Source organism: Tamandua tetradactyla, chromosome 6, assembly GCF_023851605.1.
Source record: "Tamandua tetradactyla isolate mTamTet1 chromosome 6, mTamTet1.pri, whole genome shotgun sequence".
In the NCBI taxonomy this organism is placed as follows: domain Eukaryota; kingdom Metazoa; phylum Chordata; class Mammalia; order Pilosa; family Myrmecophagidae; genus Tamandua; species Tamandua tetradactyla.
Genome location: NC_135332.1, coordinates 40,147,191 through 40,166,766, shown reverse-complemented (window position 1 = coordinate 40,166,766; position 19,576 = coordinate 40,147,191). Strand labels below are relative to the sequence as shown.

At 38.7% G+C, this 19,576-nt stretch overlaps 1 protein-coding gene across 12 annotated transcripts in view; it reads left to right on the top strand.

Annotated features, from left to right (window-relative positions):
• The window catches only part of TRIM37 (tripartite motif containing 37), a 371,934-nt gene that overhangs the window by 176,779 nt on the left and 175,579 nt on the right, over nt 1–19,576 (top strand). For all 12 annotated transcript variants that reach the window (XM_077164953.1, XM_077164956.1, XM_077164952.1 and 9 more), the window contains 2 exons: nt 4,046–4,096; nt 5,068–5,149. In XM_077164953.1, coding sequence (XP_077021068.1) covers nt 4,046–4,096; nt 5,068–5,149 — 133 coding nt within the window. The remainder of the gene's footprint in view (nt 1–4,045; nt 4,097–5,067; nt 5,150–19,576) is intronic.

Here is a 19,576-nt window from a genome sequence, read left to right as displayed (position 1 = left end):
AAGGATTTTATGAAGGGAAGATGAGGTCATTCTGAATAGCAAGTTCAAAGCAGAAAAGGAGACAGTGTTATCATTATCATTTCAATAGGAGAACATAAGCTGAATGGAGGGGAGGCAGAGCTATCACTTCACTACTAAAGGTATAAGCCAAAAGGAAGACAAGTTATCTTTCAATAGCAGAATCTAGCTGATAAAATTTGTAAATATCCTAGGGCTGAGGCTAGCTTATGGCTGACTTTATTAGCATTTGGGCCTTTGCCCTATAAAAAAATGACCAGATAAAAGGCCTAATAGCTCTTACAGCCACAAAGGCACAAAATAAGGACTTTTACACTCATTTCAGATATCAGAGCAGCTGAATGATAGTTTAGGAATTTCAGGTATTACCCTGTCTACTCCAGTATCCCAGAAAGCAAAAAGAGATATGATTCAGTAATCAAAATCATTCCTTAAATCCTAATTTCTTGGTTACTAAAGGACCAGTGGATGAGGGATATGAGTCTTCTAAGAAAAGGTTAACAACTGATTAAGGATATGGTAGGAGTGCTCAACAGGTATAATTTAGATCTGTGCTGGTTTGAAAGGAAGTATGCCCCCTAAGAAAAGCCATGTTTTAATATATATCCCATTTCATAAAGGTAGAATGATCCCTATTCAATACTGTATATTTAAAACTGTAATGAGATCATCTCCCTGGTTGCTGTGATTTAGTCAGGAGTGGTTGTTAAACTGGATTAGGGGATGACATGTCTCCACCCATTTGAGTGGGTCTTGATTAGTTTCTGAAGTCCTATAAAAGAGGAGAATGAGAGATTCAGAGAGAGCAGAGAATGCTGCAGCACCACGAAGCAGAGAGTCCACCAGCCAGCGACCTTTGGAGATGAAGAAGGAAAACGCCTCCCGGGGAGCTTCATGAAACAGCAAGCCAGGAGACAAAGTTAGCAGATGATGCCGTATTCACCATGTGCCCTTCCAGCCGAGAGAGAAGCCTGACTGTGTTCGCCATGTGCCGTTTCACTTGTGAGAGAAACCCTGAACTTCATTGGCCTTCTTGAACCAAGGTATCTTTCCCTGGATGCCTTTGATTGGACATTTCTATAGACTTGTTTTAATTGGGACATTTTCTTGGCCTTAGAACTGTAAACTTGCAACTCATTAAATTCTCCCTTTTAAAAGCCATTCCATTTCTGGTATATTGCATTCCAGCAGCTAGCAAACTAGAACGATATATATACTGTTTAATAGTTACAGGGCAAACTACATCTACTTTCTGTGAAAAAGATATGGCCTATTTAGTTATACCCACTTACCATAAAATGAAGAATAATGTATTTTATCTCTATACTATGTTTTCCCATGGCAAACTACTAATTTCTTGAGGTAGTACACTGGTTTGAAAGGATGTATGTCTCCTAGCAAAGCCATGTTTCAATCAAAATCCCATTTTATAAAGGTAGTTTTTTTTCTTCCTTTTTTTGTGGAAAAAAATATACAACACAATAAATTTCAAAGCATAGCACCACAATTAGTTGCAGAACATATTACAGAGTTTGTCATGGGTTACAATTCCACAATTTTAGGTTTTTACTTCTAACTGTTCTAAAATACTGGAGACTAACATATCAATTTAATAATTCAGCATTTGTATTCATTTGTTAAATCCTATCTTCTCTGTATAACCATCATCTTTGATCTTTCCATCCCTCTCTTTTGGGGTGTTTGGGCTATGACAGTTCTAAATTTTTCATATTGGAAGGGTCTGTCCTAATATGGGGTAGAGAGATGAAATTATCTTTTGTTTTAGAGAGGTTTCAGGAATTGTCTGGACCAGGGACCCATCTGGAGGTTGTAGGTTTCTGGAAAGTTACTCTAGTGCATGGAACCCTTGTGAAATCTTACATATTGCCGTTGGTGTTCTTTAGGATTGGCTGGAATGGTCCTGGTTGGGGGTTGGCAGGTTATGATAGGTAGGAAGGTCTACCTGAAGCTTGCGTAAGAGCAACCTCCAGAGTAGCCTCTTGACTCTATTTCAACTCTCTCTACCATTGATACTTTATTAGTTACACTTCTTTTGCTCCTCTTGATCGGGATGTAATTGTTGATCACGTGGTGCCAGGTCTGAATTCATCCCTGAATGAACTCCCTGAAGAGATGGAAGTCCTCTTCTACGTCGCTGGGGAGACTTTCACCCCTGAATGTCTTGTTCCACATGTTGGGAGGACAGTGATTTCACTTGCAGAGTTGGGCTTAGAGAGACTGAGGCCACATCTGAGCAACAACAGAGGTCCTCCAGAAGTAACTCTTAGGCATGCCTATAGGTAGTCTAAGCTTCCGTGCTACCTACATAAGCTTCAGAAGAGTAAGCCTCATGATCGAGGGTATGGCCTATTGATTTGGGTGTCCCTAAAGTTTGACACAGTATCAGGGGATTCCCTGATGGTAAGGTGTAATAGTTCCATATTCTTTCTCCCATCCCTCAGGGAACTTTGCCACTGTGATTCAAGTCTTTTGTGAAAAGATTGGATGAAACTGAAGTTGCGTGTGATAATCTTGCTTTGCCTAGGAAATATTCATGTGCTTGTCTATCCTAATTGCCCTTATATAATTATTCCAATCTTATAGTAATGTATAGGTTTATTTGATAGTAAATAGTTTACAAGTTTTTAGGGTCTGTTACCGTTCTTCATAATCTATCCTGGAGAATGAAGTTTGGAAGTTTATCATGGTGGCTCTATTTTGATATTTTATTTTTATTTATCCTGTTTATATCTGTTTCATGTTTCAGGTTTTCAGCCTAAGCACAATTTTCTATGAATAGTTTTTTGAATCTTTTGTACTAATTTAATACCTAAAAATGTACTGCTTTTTTTTTATAAAACTTTTATAAAGTATTTTTTGTGTCCCCATTTTATTATAAACTTTTGATATCAACTTTAGATGGGTTTGTGAATTCATTTGATTTAATGTTATATATATATTTTTTGTATACTGTATGGTGGGGGTCACATTTCAATCTTTTTCCACGTGACTATCCCATTTTGTATACTGTGTGGTGGGGGTCATTTCAGTCTTTTTCCATGTGACTGTACCATTATTGCAGCACCATTTGTTGAATTTTTTTTTTGGTGGGGGGATGGGATTGCATGGGCCAGGAATCGAACCCAGGTCTCCCACATGGCAGGTGAGAATTCTAGTTCTGAACTGACCTTGCACCCTGTTCTAGTTTGCTAGCTGCTGGAATGCAATATACCAGAAACAGAATGGCTTTTAAAAGGGGGAATTTAATGAGTTGCTAGTTTACAGTTCTAAGGCCGAGAAAATGTCCCAATTGAAACAAGTCTATAGAAATGTCCAATCTAAGGCATCCATCCAGGGAAAGATACCTTGGTTCAAGAATGCCAATTAAGTTCAGGGTTTCTCTCTCAAATTAGAAGGCACATGGCAGACACAGTCAAAGCTTCTATCTCAGCTGGAAGGGCACATGGTAAACACGGCATCATCTGCTAGCTTTTTCTCCTGGCTTCCAGTTTCATGAAGCTCCCCAGGAGGTGGTTTCCTTCTTTATCTCCAAAGGGTGCTGGCTGGTGGACTCTTTGCTTCGTGGTGCTGCAGCATTCTCAGCTCTCTCCGAATCTCTTATTCTCTAAAATGTTTCCTCTTTTATAAGACTCCAATAAACCAATCAAGACCCACCCAGATGGATGGAGACGTGTTGCCACCTAATCCATTTAACAACTACTCTTGACTAAATCACATCATCCAGGAAGATGATCTGATTACAGTTTCAAACATACAGTATTGAATAGGGGTTATTCTACCTTTATGAAATAGGATTTTGATTAAAACATGGCTTTTCTAGGGGGCATACATCCTTTTAAACTACTATACACCCCCTTAATATTATATTTAATAAGAATTTAAAAATATTTCATAGAGATTTAATAGAGTTTTTCAGATATTACTGAGGGACTTATTTTTTTTTTTAACTAAATGCAATTTTAAATTAAATAAGCTTAGTAATGTTTTGCTTTTTACTTCTTTCTAGTGAATTAGTACCGTCTTATGATTCAGCTACTTTTGTACTCGAGAGTTTCAGGTAAGAGTTTTTGACAATTACTGTTTTTTTTTTCTATATGTTTACATGAAGAAGAGCAAAGAAGATATCTTTCCTGGGTAGTATAGAGATCTAGTAAATTGTGTCATTGAAGTTCATAGTTTTAGAAGAAATGAGTTTCCTATTGGAAACATGGAGGTCATTTGTTTGTTTTCTATTTTAATTTTACACTGATTGCTTCCCTACTCTGGGAAGAGGAAACCACTGTTTCAAAGAAGAGGGCTTACTTGGCTTTTGCTAAGGCAGGGGTGGTTTTGGAAAGTGATGGGATGATAGGAAATCGGTGAGATCTTCTACCCCAACCTGTGAAGTGAAAGAGGAAAGAAGAAGACCACTGGATTCATTGATCTTGGTTCAACGTCAGGAAATGGAGAGTTAAGAATATAAGATCTTTCCTGAAGGAGAAGAACTCCAAGTAGGTGATAACTATCAAAATAAGGACAAAATGCAAGTATTTATACCACTCCCCATTTAATTGCTTTTTCTTTTAGGATAATTTTAACAGTCACTCCTATGAGATTTTTCTCACATACATTAAATTTAGCACATGTTCTATGTTTTTCTGTATTAAATTAAAGGATATTTATAGTACAGGGAAATGAAGAAACACATTATTTTTTTTTGAAATAGTGAATTCCTGCTTCAATAATAATTAAATTCAGGATACTTACTTATAGTTTCCCTCTCCTTTTAATGTCCCAAAGTTGACATTTTTTTTTCCTGAAACTTGAAAGGTATTGCTCAGTATCTTAGTATCGTTAAATTTGCTCTTCTTTCAGATGTAAGTATATCTAAACTTATGTAGTAGAATCTTGATTTGTTCAGTCACCTTCATTTACTTGTCTAGGGCTTCAAATATGTAGCGTAAATAAAGTGGTTGGATTTTGTTTATGCCTTTTTCCATTTCACAGGGGTTTTGATCTCGGAATTTGGTTGGTTTTCTTTTTCTTTAGCACTTTGCGCCAGAGAGCAGATCCTGTTTACAGTCCACCTCTTCAAGTTTCAGGACTATGCTGGAGATTAAAAGTTTACCCAGTAAGTGTTTCACATTTCTGATACCATTTGAAGCCAAGGTTTTTTCTTCCAGTGTTCTAAAGCACACCCATCAGCTTTTTAGTGAAATAAGGAATTAGTGTAATGATGATTTTTTATTTCTTTATTGGCTATATTACTAAACCTTCAGAAAAATAAGAATGAACCTCACATTTCATTGAGTTATTTCTGAATTCTAGAAAGATGTTTTACTGTTAGAGGAAATATCTGAAATTCTTTTTAAATACCTTTTTTTTTTTTTTGATCTTCAATCATTCATTTGTATTTTGTGTTTCTTTTTAATTGAAATTAAATTAGTCACTTAATATACATAATGTAGTGCTTATTTTCCAATCAAGTATCTTTTCAACATTCATTTTTGAGTCTCTTAGGAAATGCTATTAAACATCAAGCAAGATATGGTTTCATGAGTGAACAGTGTGAACATCAAACCGTACGTAACATTAGACAGAAGGGGTTGGCGTTAATCTGCAGCTAACATGGGAAAAATAAAAATTACACAGATCCATAATAGTATCACAACATGCATTATTAGACCAAGATACAATGTTAACCCAACCCACACAGATTTCTTCTAAGTGAGAGTACATATGAAAAGGGTATCTTTATCGAGCTCCATAGGCATAGTAGAAAGGTTCATCAGGGCGGAATCCATAAGCTGTGGCAGGGCGTCCAAGAATGCCAACTGATTGGCCAAAGCCATCCATTCCAAGGCTCTGGCTGTTTGTGAGGCTTAATTAGTGCGTATTTGTAAAGCACTTTGAAATCCTTGGATGAAAAGTGCTACCAGGAAATGAATGCTGACCCACTACATCTCCATTTTGAAGGTGATAATCACTGAAGAAATCTGGACTTATGGCCCCTTCAGAAGCAATTAATCCATCTGAGTTGTAGAAAAGGTCAGGTCTTTCAAGAATATCTCCTTCATTAATGTACGGCTCAATTCGATCATCACCATATAAGTACTGTTCACTCTCATCCATCTGACGACTCTCTACCATCTCCAGCCACTGAGAGTTATGCCAGCGAAACTTTTCACTCTGAATTTTCTTAGCCCATTCTTCATCATATTCCATAAGCTGCAGCCAAACCCGTCTCCCTTCTTGTCCTATAGGTTGGAATTACTTCTGACTACTGTGTTAATTTAGCAATTAATGACAGTGGAAATAATAGTGTGGATAGAAGAAATGGCTTCAGAGATTTCTTTGTCATCCTATATCTAGGACTCTTGGCTTTAAACTCCTCCATCATACCTTTAAACATTTTTGTTTCTAGTGGTCTAAAAAAGGAATTGGAGGTATGCTGGACAGTAGCATGTCCTCTAGTGGACATGTCAATCATGAAAACTTAGAGGTAGAACAAAAATATAAAGTTTAGTCAAATGCTAAGCAACTTGGAGCCAAAGCTGAAATTCAAGTACAGATCATCACAGCATGAATTTAAGAATATTTTCAGAATTCTACTTATCAAATTTCAAAAGTTTCACATTATCAATTTCTTAGTAGTGTCAGCTATCATGATGGGCTTTATACTGTACATTTCTGAAAATAGGAACTCCCTTTCAACCAAGTTTGGCAGAGGTAGAAGATATGTTTTGGCTATGGTAATGCTAATGGAAATTTTACAACTAATTACTAATCTTCTTTTCTTTTAGATATCTACTAATATTCTTATTAGCTATCAATATATTTCCCAACATAATTATTTGAAATTAATTGTTCTTATAAAATCTAAGAGCTATCATAAACATCATTACATTTTACTTTACAGAATTTCTTTATTTAAAACAATCAAGAGATTTTTTTTTTTTTACTTCAAGGAACAATTTGAGTTTTTGCCCTTAATTCCTTTGAGTAGATTCCCAGCAATGGTATTGCTGGGTCGTATGGCAATTCTATATTCAGCTTTTTGAGGAACCGCCAAACTGCCTTCAACAGTGGTTGCACCATTTGACATTCCCACCAACAGTGGATAAGTGCCTCTTTCTCCTCGAGGTATTTGCTAATTTCTCTAGCAATTTCTTCTTTGACCCAGTCGTTGTTTAGGAGTGTGTTGTTGAGCCTCCACGTATTTGTGAATTTTCTGGCACTCCGCCTATTATTGATTTCCAACTTCATTCCTTTATGATCCGAGAAAGTGTTGTGTATGATTTCAGTCTTTTTAAATTTGTTAAGACTTGCTTTGTGACCCAGCATATGGTCTATCTTTGAGAATGATCCATGAGCACTTGAGAAAAAGGTGTATCCTGCTGTTGTGGGATGTAATGTCCTATAAATGTCTGTTAAGTCTAGCTCATTTATAGTACTATTCAGATTCTCTATTTCTTTATTGATCCTCTGTCTAGATGTTCTTTCCATTGATGAGAGTGGTGAATTGAAGTCTCCAACTATTATGGTATTTGTGTCTATTTCCCTTTTGAGTGTTTGCAGTGTATTCCTCACGTATTTTGGGGCATTCTGGTTCGGTGCGTAAATATTTATGATTGTTATGTCTTCTTGTTTAATTGTTCCTTTTATTAGTATATAGTGTCCTTCTTTGTCTCTATTGACTGCTTTACATTTGAAGTCTAATTTGTTGGATATTAGTGTAGCCACTCCTGCTCCTTTCTGGTTGTTATTTGCATGAAATATCTTTTCCCAACCTTTCACTTTCAACCTATGTTTATCTTTGGGTCTAAGATGTGTTTCCTGTAGACAGCATATAGAAGGATCCTGTTTTTTAATCCATTCTGCCAATCTGTGTCTTTTGATTGGGGAATTCAGTCCATTGACATTTAGTGTTATAACTGTTTGGATAATATTTTCCTCTACCATTTTGCCTTTTGTATTATATATATCATATCTGACTTTCCTTCTTTCTACACTCTTCTCCATACCTCTCTCTTCTGTCTTTTTGTATCTGACTCTAGTGCTCCCTTTAGTATTACTTGCAGAGCTGGTCTCTTGTTCACAAATTCTCTCAGTGACTTTTTGTCTGAGAATGTTTTAATTTCTCCCTCATTTTTGAAGGACAATTTTGCTGGATATAGGAGTCTTGGTTGGCAGTTTTTCTCTTTTAGTAATTTAAATATATCATCCCACTGTCTTCTAGCCTCCATGGTTTCTGCTGAGAAATCTACACATAGTCTTATTGGGTTTCCCTTGTATGTGATGGATTGTTTTTCTCTTGCTGCTTTCAAGATCCTCTCTTTCTCTTTGACCTCTGACATTCTAACTAGTAAGTGTCTTGGAGAACGCCTATTTGGGTCTAATCTCTTTGGGGTGCGCTGCACTTCTTGGATCTGCAATTTTAGGTCTTTCATAAGAGTTGGGAAATTTTCAGTGATAATTTCTTCCATTAGTTTTTCTCCTCCTTTTCCCTTCTCTTCTCCTTCTGGGACACCCACAACACGTATATTTGTACGGTTCATATTGTCCTTGAGTTCCCTGATACCCTGTTCAAATTTTTCCATTCTTTTCCCGATATTTTCTGTTTCTTTTTGGAATTCAGATGTTCCATCCTCCAAATCACTAATTCTATCTTCTGTCTCTTTAAATCTATCATTGTAGGTATCCATTGTTTTTTCCATCTTTTCTGCTTTATCCTTCACTTCCATAAGTTCTGTGATTTGTTTTTTCAGTTTTTCTATTTCTTCTTTATGTTCAGCCCATGTCCTCTTCATGTCCTCCCTCAATTTATCGATTTCATTTTTGAAGAGGTTTTCCATTTCTGTTCGTATATTCAGCATTAGTTGTCTCAGCTCTTGTATCTCATTTGAACTATTGGTTTGTTCCTTTGGGCCATATTCTCAATCTTCTGAGCATGGACAGTTATCTTCTGCTGCTGGCGTCTGGGCATTTAGTCAGATTTCCCTGGGTGTCGGACCCAACAAGGTTGTAAGATTTTTCTGTGAAATCTCTGGGTTCTGTTTTTCTTATCCTGCCCAGTAGGTGGCGCTCGTGGCACACGTTTGTCTGCGGGTCCCACCAGTAAAAGTTTGCTAGAATTTTGTTGAGGATTTTTGCATCTATATTCATTAGAGAGATTGGTCTGTAGTTTTCTTTTTTTGTAATATATTGCCTGGTTTTGGTATGAGGGTGATGTTGGCTTCATAGAATGAATTAGGTAGTTTTCCCTCCACTTCGATTTTTTTGAAGAGTTTGAAGAGAATTGGTACTAATTCTTTCTGGAACGTTTGGTAGAATTCACATGTGAATCCATCTGGTCCTGGACTTTTCTTTTTAGGAAGCTTTTGAATGACTAATTCAATTTCTTTACTTGTGATTGATTTGTTGAGGTCATCTATGTCTTCTTGAGTCAAAGTTGGTTGTTCATGTCTTTCCAGGAACCCGTCCATTTCTCTAAATTGTTGTATTTATTAGCGTAAAGTTGTTCATAGTATCCTGTTATTACCTCCTTTATTTCTGTGAGGTCAGTAGTTATGTCTCCTCTTCCATTTCTGATCTTATTTATTTGCATCCTCTCTCTTCTTCTTTTTGTCAATCTTGCTAAGGGCCCATCAATCTTATTGATTTTCTCATGGAACCAACTTCTGGTCTTATTGATTTTCTCTATTGTTTTCATGTTTTCAATTTCATTGATTTCTGCTCTGATCTTTGTTATTTCTTTCCTTTTGCTTGCTTTGGGATTAGTTTGCTGTTCTTTCTCCAGTTCTTCCAAGTGAACAGTTAATTCCTGCATTTTTGCCTTTTCTTCTTTTCTGATATAGGGAATTAGGGCAATAAATTTCCCTCTTAGCACTGCCTTTGCTGCATCCCATAAGGTTTGATATGTTGTGTTTTTATTTTCATTTGCCTCGAGGTATTTACTAATTTCTCTTGCAATTTCTTCTTTGACCCACTCGTTGTTTAAGAGTGTGTTGTTGAGCCTCCACGTATTTGTGAAATTTCTGGCATTCCGCCTATTATTGATTTCCAACTTCATTCCTTTATGATCCGAGAAAGTGTTGTGTATGATTTCAATCTTTTTAAATTTGTTAAGACTTGCTTTGTGACCCAGCATATGGTCTATCTTTGAGAATGATCCATGAGCACTTGAGAAAAAGGTGTATCCTGCTGTTGTGGTATTTAATGTCCAATAAATGTCTGTTAAGTCTAGCTCCTTGATAGTAATATTCAGATTCTCTATTTCTTTATTGATGCTCTGTCTAGATGTTCTGTCCATTCATGAGAGTGGGGAATTGAGGTCTCCAACTATTATGGTATTTGTGTCTATTTCCCTTTTGAGTGTTTGCAGTGTATTCCTCACGTATTTTGGGGCATTCTGGTTTGGTGCGTAAATATTTATGATTGTTATGTCTTCTTGTTTAATTGTTCCTTTTATTAGTATATAGTGTCCTTCTTCGTCTCTTTTAACTGTTTTACATTTGAAGTCTAACTTGTTGGATATTAGTATAGCCACTCCTGCTATTTTCTGGTTGTTATTTGCATGAAATATCTTTTCCCAACCTTTCACTTTCAACCTATGTTTATCTTTGGGTCTAAGATGTGTTTCCTGTAGACAGCATATAGAAGGATCCTGTTTTGTTTTTTTTTTTTTTTTTTTTTAAAGAGAGAGGGAGGAAGGGAAGGAAAGACAGAGAGAGAAGGAAGGAAGGAAGAAAGGGAAACATCTTTAAACATTTTCTTGTTTTATTGTATTTTGTTTGTTTGTTTGTTTTTTACATGGGCTGGGGCCGGGAATCGAACCGAGGTCCTCCGGCATGGCAGGCAAGCACTTTGCCCGCTGAGCCACCGCGGCCCGCCCGAAGGATCCTGTTTTTTAATCCATTCTGCCAATCTATGTCTTTTGATTGGGGAATTCAGTCCATTAACATTTAGAGTTATTACTGTTTGGATAATATTTTCCTCTACCATTTTGCCTTTTGTATTATATATATCATATCTGACTTTCCTTCTTTCTACACTCTTCTCCATACCTCTCTCTTCTGTCTTTTCGGTTCTGACTCTAGTGCTCCCTTTAGTATTTCTTGCAGAGCTGGTCTGTTGGTCACAAATTCTCTCAATGACTTTTTGTCTGAGAATGTTTTAATTTCTCCCTCATTTTTTTTTTATTAATTAAAATAATTAACTAACACAACAATAGAAATCAATCCATTCTACATATGCAATCAGTAATTCTTAATATCATCACATAGGTGTATGGTCATCATTTCTCAGTACATATGCATCGATTTAGAGAAAGAAATAGCACTACAACAGAAAAAGAAATAAAGTGATAACACAGAGAGAAAACACAAATAAAAATAAAAAGTACAAAAATATATAAGAGAAAAAAAAAACAAAACAAACAAAAAAAAAAACTATAGATCAGATGCAGCTTCATTCAGTGTTCCAAGATAATTACATTACAATTAGGCAGTATTGTGCTGACCATTTTTTTTTTTTTAGACATCATACCATTCTACATATGCAATCAGTAATTCTTAACATCATCACATAGATGCATGATCATCGTTTCTTAGTACATTTGCATCGGTTTAGAAGAACTAGCAGTATAACAGAAAAAGATATAGAATGTTAATATAGAGAAAAAAAAATAAAAGTAATAATAATAAGAACAAAACAAACAAAACAAAACAAAACAAAAACCTATAGCTCGGATGCAGCTTCGTTCAGTATTTTAACATGATTACTTTACAATTAGGTATTATTGTACTGTCTATTTTTGAGTTTTTGTATCTAGTCCTATTGCACCGTCTGTATTCCATCAGCTCCGATTACCCATTATCTTACCCTGTTTCTAACTCCTGCTGAACTCTGTTACCAATGACATATTCCAAGTTTATTCTCGAGTGTCGATTCACATCATTGGGACCATACAGTATTTGTCTTTTAGCTTTTGGCTAGACTCACTCAGCATAATGTTTTCTAGGTCCATCCATGTTATTACATGCTTCATAAGTTTATCCTGTCTTAACGCTGCATAATATTCCATCGTATGTATATACCACAGTTTGTTTAGCCACTCTTCTGTTGATGGACATTTTGGCTGTTTCCATGTCTTTGCAATTGTAAATAATGCTGCTATAAACATTGGTGTGCAAATGTCCGTTTGTGTCTTTGCCCTTAAGTCCTTTGAGTAGATACCTAGCAATGGTATTGCTGGGTCGTATGGCAGTTCTATATTCAGCTTTTTGAGGAACCGCCAAACTGCCTTCCACAGTGGTTGCACCCTTTGACATTCCCACCAACAGTGGATAAGTGTGCCTCTTTCTCCGCATCCTCTCCAGCACTTGTCATTTTCTGTTTTGTTGATAATGGCCATTCTGGTGGGTGTGAGATGATATCTCATTGTGGTTTTGATTTGCATTTCTCTAATGGCCAGGGACATTGAGCATCTCTTCATGTGCCTTTTGGCCATTTGTATTTCCTCCTCTGAGATTTGTCTATTCAAGTCTTTTTCCCATTTTGTAATTGGGTTGGCTATCTTCTTGTTGTTGAGTTGAGCAATCTCATTATAAATTCTGGATACTAGACCTTTATCTGATATGTTCTTTCCAAATATTGATTCCCATTGTGTAGGCTGTCTTTCTACTTTCTTGATGAAGTTCTTTGATGCACAAAAGTTTTTAATTTTGAGGAGCTCCCATTTATTTATTTCCTTCTTCAGTGCTCTTGCTTTAGGTGTAAGGTCCATAAAACCGCCTCCAATTGTAAGATTCATAAGATATCTCCCTACATTTTCCTCTAACTGTTCTATGGTCTTAGACCTAATGTTTAGATCTTTGATCCATTTTGAGTTAACTTTTGTATAGGGTGTGAGAGATGGGTCTTCTTTCATTCTTTTGCATATGGATATCCAGTTCTCTAGGCACCATTTATTGAAGAGACTGTTCTGTCCCAGGTGAGTTGGCTTGACCCTCTAATCAAAGATCAAATGACCATAGATGAGAGGGTCTGTATCTGAGCACTCTATTCGATTCCATTGGTTGATATATCTATCTTTATGCCAATACCATGCTGTTTTGACCACTGTGGCTTCATAATATGCCTTAAAGTCTGGCAGCGCAAGACCTCCAGCTTCGTTTTTTTTCCTCAAGATGTTTTTAGCAATTCGGGGCACCTTGCCCTTCCAGATAAATTTGCTTATTGGTTTTTCTATTTCTGAAAAATAAGTTGTTGGGATTTTGATTGGTATTGCATTGAATCTGTAAATCAATTTAGGTAGGATTGACATCTTAACTATATTTAGTCTTCCAATCCATGAACACGGTATGCCCTTCCATCTATTTAGGTCTTCTGTGATTTCTTTTAGCAGTTTTTTGTAGTTTTCTTTGTATAGGTCTTTTGTCTCTTTAGTTAAATTTATTCCTAGGTATTTTATTCTTTTAGTTGCAATTGTAAATGGGATTCATTTCTTGATTTCCCCCTCCGCTTGTTCATTGCTAGTGTATAGAAATGCTACAGATTTTTGAATGTTGATCTTGTAACCTGCTACTTTGCTGTACTCATTTATTAGCTCTAGTAGTTTTGTTGTGGATTTTTCCGGGTTTTCGACGTATAGTATCATATCGTCTGCAAACAGTGATAGTTTTACTTCTTCCTTTCCAATTTTGATGCCTTGTATTTCTTTTTCTTGTCTAATTGCTCTGGCTAGAACCTCTAACACAATGTTGAATAATAGTGGTGATAGTGGACATCCTTGTCTTGTTCCTGATCTTAGGGGGAACGTTTTCAATTTTTCCCCATTAAGGATGATATTAGCTGTGGGTTTTTCATATATTCCCTCTATCATTTTAAGGAAGTTCCCTTGTATTCCTATCCTTTGAAGTGTTTTCAACAGGAAAGGATGTTGAATCTTGTCAAATGCCCTCTCTGCATCAATTGAGATGATCATGTGATTTTTCTGCTTTAATTTGTTGATATGGTGTATTACATTAATTGATTTTCTTATGTTGAACCATCCTTGCATACCTGGGATGAATCCTACTTGGTCATGATGAATAATTCTTTTAATGAGTTGTTGGATATGATTTGCTAGAATTTTATTGAGGATTTTTGCATCAATATTCATTAGACAGATCGGCCTGTAGTTTTCTTTTCTTGTAATATCTTTGCCTGGTTTTGGTATGAGGGTAATGTTGGCTTTATAGAATGAGTTAGGTAATTTTCCCTCCACTTCGATTTTTTTGAAGAGTTTGAGGAGAGTTGGTACTAATTCTTTCTGGAATGTTTGATAGAATTCACATGTGAAGCCGTCTGGTCCTGGACTTTTCTTTTTAGGAAGCTTTTGAATGACTGCTTCGATTTCTTTACTTGTGATTGGTTTGTTGAGATCATCTATCTCTTCTTGAGTCAAAGTTGGTTGTTCATGTCTTTCCAGGAACCCGTCCATTTCCTCTAAATTGTTGTATTTATTAGCGTAAAGTTGTTCATAGTATCCTGTTATTACCTCCTTTATTTCTGTGAGGTCAGTAGTTATGTCTCCTCTTCCATTTCTGATCTTATTTATTTGCATCCTCTCTCTTCTTCTTTTTGTCAATCTTACTAAGGGCCCATCAATCTTATTGATTTTCTCATAGAACCAACTTCTGGCCTTATTGATTTTCTCTATTGTTTTCATGTTTTCAATTTTATTTATTTGTGCTCTAATCTTTGTTATTTCTTTCCTTTTGCTTGCTTTGGGGTTAGCTTGCTGTTCTTTCTCCAGTTCTTCCAAATGGATAGTTAATTCCTGAATTTTTGCCTTTTCTTCTTTTCTGATATAGGCATTTAGAGCAATAAATTTCCCTCTTAGCACTGCTTTTGCTGCATCCCATAAGTTTTGATATGTTGTGTTTTCATTTTCATTCACCTCGAGGTATTTGCTAATTTCTCTAGCAATTTCTTCTTTGACCCACTCGTTGTTTAGGAGTGTGTTGTTGAGCCTCCACGTATTTGTGAATTTTCTGGCACTCTGCCTATTATTGATTTCCAACATCATTCCTTTATGGTCCGAGAAAGTGTTGTGTAAGATTTCAATCTTTTTAAATTTGTTAAGACTTGCTTTGTGACCCAGCATATGGTCTATTTTTGAGAATGATCCATGAGCACTTGAGAAAAAGGTGTATCCTGCTGTTGTGGGATGTAATGTCCTATAAATGTCTATTAAGTCTAGTTCATTTATAGTAATATTCAGATTCTCTATTTCTTTGTTGATCTTCTGTCTAGATGTTCTGTCCCTTGATGAGAGTGGTGAGTTGAAGTCTCCAACTATTATAGTATATGAGTCTATTTCCCTTTTCAGTGTTTGCAGTGTATTCCTCACGTATTTTGGGGCATTCTGGTTCGGTGCATAAATATTTATGATTGTTATGTCTTCTTGTTTAATTGTTCCTTTTATTAGTATATAGTGTCCTTCTTTGTCTCTTTTAACTGCTTTACATTTGAAGTCTAATTTGTTGGATATTAGTATAGCCACTCCTGCTCTTTTCTGGTTGTTATTTGCATAAAATATCTTTTCCCAACCTTTCACTTTCAACCTATGTTTATCTTTGGGTCTAAGATGTGTTTCCTGTAGACAGCATATTGAAGGATCCTGTTTTTTAATCCATTCTGCCAATCTATGTCTTTTGATTGGGGAATTCAGTCCATTGACATTTAGTGTTATTACTGTTTGGATAATATTTTCCTCTAACATTTTGCCTTTTGTATTATATATATCATATCTGATTTTCCTTCTTTCTACACTCTTCTCCATATCTCTCTCTTCTGTCTTTTTGTATCTGACTCTAATGCTCCCTTTAGTATTTCTTGCAGAGCTGGTCTCTTGGTCACGAATTCTTTCAGTGACTTTTTGTCTGAGAATGTTTTAATTTCTCCCTCATTTTTGAAGGATAATTTTGCTGGATATAGGAGTCTTGGTTGGCAGTTTTTCTCTTTTAGTATTTTAAATATATCATCCCACTGTCTTCTAGCTTCCATGGTTTCTGCTGAGAAATCTACACATAGTCTTATTGGGTTTCCCTTGTATGTGATGAATTGTTTTTCTCTTGCTGCTTTCAAGATCCTCTCTTTCTCATTGACCTCTGACATTCTAACTAGTAAGTGTCTTGGAGAACACCTATTTGGGTCTAATCTCTTTGGAGTGCGCTGCACTTCTTGGATCTGTAATTTTAGGTCTTTCATAAGAGTTGGGAAATTTTCAGTGAAAATTTCTTCCATTAGTTTTTCTCCTCCTTTTCCCTTCTCTTCTCCTTCTGGGACACCCACAAAACGTATATTTGTGCGGTTCATATTGTCCTTGAGTTCCCTGATACCCTGTTCAAATTTCTCCATTCTTTTCCCTATAGTTTCTGTTTCTTTTTGGAATTCAGATGTTCCATCCTCCAAATCACTAATTCTGTCTTCTGTCTCTTTAAATCTATCATTGTAACTATCCCTTATTTTTTCTATGTTTGCTACTTTGTCCTTCACTTCCATTAGTTCTGCGATTTGTTTTTTCAGTTTTTCTATTTCTTCTTTATGTTCAGCCCATGTCCTCTTCATTCCTCCCTCAATTTATCGATTTCATTTTTGAAGAGGTTTTCCATTTCTGTTCGTATATTCAGGATTAGTTGTCTCAGCTCTTGTGTCTCATTTGAGCTATTGGTTTGTTCCTTTGACTGGGCCATATTCTCAATCTTTTGAGCGTGGACAGTTGTCTTCTGCTCTGGCGTCTGGGCATTTATTCAGATTTCTCTGGGTGTTGGACCCAGCAAGGTTGTAAGATTTTTCTGTGAAATCTCTGGGATTTGTTTTTCTTATCTTGCCCAGTATGTGGCGCACGTGGCACACGTTTGTCTCAAGTGTTTGGAATGGGTCTCCCCCAGTCACCGATCTCCGTGGCCTGGGGATTTCGGATCCAAATCTCTCCGTTGGTTCAGGGGCCGCGCGTTGTGGGGGCGTCAGCTGCCGCGGCTTTAGGGGTCCCTGTGGCTGGTTGCGGGCCGCAGCGGGCCTGGGGGATTCCCCACCGGACCAGGAAGCCTCCCGTGGGGCGGGGGCTTCCGCGGCTTGGATAGCCCTCCTATCTGAGACTCGTATCCGCGGACTCGAAGCAGAGACTCGAAGCCGCCCGCAAAAGAGGGGTGCCACCTGCCTCGGCTTGGGAAACTTGCTTCTCCAATACTCTTAGCCGGCCCGGAAAGCGGGGAGGGAGTAGCTCGGACCACCGCAGCTGCCGCTGATCTGGAAATCGCACGCCGCTCGGCGGTCTCACTGCAGCCGAGTCTCGCAGTCAGTCTAGCCAGCCCAGACTTTGGATAGCCCTCTGATCCGGGACTCGTAGCCGCGGACTTAAAGCCGAAACTCGAAGCCGCCCGCAAAAGAAGGGCGCCGCCTGCCTCGGCTTGGGGAACTTACTTTTCCGATCCTCTCAGCCGGCCCGGGAAGGAGGGAGGGATTAGCTCGGACCGCCGCAGCTGCGGCCGCTCGGGGGTCTCGCCGCAGCCAAGTCTCGCAATCAGACTTGCCAGCCCAGACTTTGGATAGCCCTCTGATCCGAGACTTGTAGTCGCGGACTCGAAGCCGCCCACAAAAGTGTGGCGCCGGCCGCCTTGGCTGGGAAGCTTGTCTCTCTGAGTCTCTCAGCCAGTCCCGGAAGGAGGGAGGGATTAGCTCGGACCGCCGCAGCTGCGGCCGCTCGGGGGTCTCGCCGCAGCCAGGTCTCGCAATCAGACTTGCCAGCCCAGACTTTGGATAGCCCTCTGATCCGAGACTTGTAGTCGCGGACTCGAAGCCGCCCGCAAAAGTGTGGCGCCGGCCGCCTTGGCTGGGAAGCTTGTCTCTCCGAGTCTCTCAGCCAGCCCCGGAAGGAGGGAGGGATTAGCTCGGACCGCCGCAGCTGCGGCTGCTCGGGAAATCGCCCGCCGCTCGGGGATCTCACTCACCGCAGCTGAGTTTCGCAGTCAGACTAGCCAGCCCAGACTTGGTTACGCTGTGTGTCCATTCCCTGCTGTAGCCCCGGGAGCTGTTTTGTACTGTTTCTGTTCACCTATTAGTTGATTTCTCTCCCTCATTTTTGAAGGACAATTTTGCTGGATATAGGAGTCTTGGTTGGCAGTTTTTCTCTTTTAGTAATTTAAATATATCATCCCACTGTCTTCTAGCCTCCATGGTTTCTGCTGAGAAATCTACACATAGTCTTATTGGGTTTCCCTTGTATGTGATGGATTGTTTTTCTCTTGCTGCTTTCAAGATCCTCTCTTTCTTTTGACCTCTGACATTCTAACTAGTAAGTGTCTTGGAGAACGCCTATTTGGGTCTATTCTCTTTGGGGTGCGCTGCACTTCTTGGATCTGTAATTTTAGGTCTTTCATAAGAGTTGGGAAATTTTCAGTGAAAATTTCTTCCATTAGTTTTTCTCCTCCTTTTCCCTTCTCTTCTCCTTCTGGGTCACCCACAACACGTATATTTGTGCACTTCATATTGTCCTTTAGTTCCCTGATACCCTGTTCAAATTTTTCCATTCTTTTCCCGATAGTTTCTGGTTGTTTTTGGAATTCAGATGTTCCATCCTCCAAATCACTAATTCTATCTTCTGTCTATTTGAATCTATCATTGTAGGTATCCATTGTTTTTTCTATCTTTTCTACTTTGTCCTTCATTTCCATAAGTTCTGTGATTTGTTTTTTCAGTTTTTCTATTTCTTCTTTATGTTCAACCCATGTCTTCTTCATGTCCTCCCTCAATTTATCGATTTCGTTTTTGAAGAGGTTTTCCATTTCTGTTCGTATATTCACCGTTAGTTGTCTCAGCTCCTGTATCTCATTTGAACTATTGGTTTGTTCCTTTGACTGGGCCATATTTTCAGTTATTTGAGCGTGATCCGTTATCTTCTGTTGGCGTTTGCGCATTTAGACAGATTTCCCTGGGTATTGGATCCAAAAGTTTGGAAGATTTTCCTGTGAAATCTCTGGGTTCTGTTTTTCTTATCCTGCCCAGTAGGTGGCGCTCGTGGCACACGTTTGTCTGCGGGTCTCAGCAGTAAAAGGTGCTGTGGGACCTTTAATTTAGGAAAACTCTCGCCGTCCGGGAGGTTCGCTCGCTGAAGCGGCTTGAGCTGGCCCGGGGTCCAAACGTGGGGAGGGTTGCTGACTGCCGCAGCCCGGGAAAGCGCCCGTCCGAATTTCCTAGTCGGCCTGGGGCGACAAGCGTGGCGGGAGGGCGCCAGCGGCAGCGGCCCGCCCGGGAGAGTGCACGTTCCCGGGGAGTCACGGGTTTGGAAGGGGCCTCCCCCACCCTTCACCGTTCTCCGCGGCCTGGGGATTTCCGATCCAATTCTCTCAGTTGGTCCGGGGGGCTGCGCGTGTTGTGGGCGCCAGCCGCCACGGATTCAGGGGACTGCCTCTCCAATTCTCCCAGCCGGCCCGGGAAGGGGTAAGGGAGTGACTCCGGCCGCTTGCCGCCCCGCCCCGCCCGGTGAAGCCCGCGCGCCTCGGCGATCTCA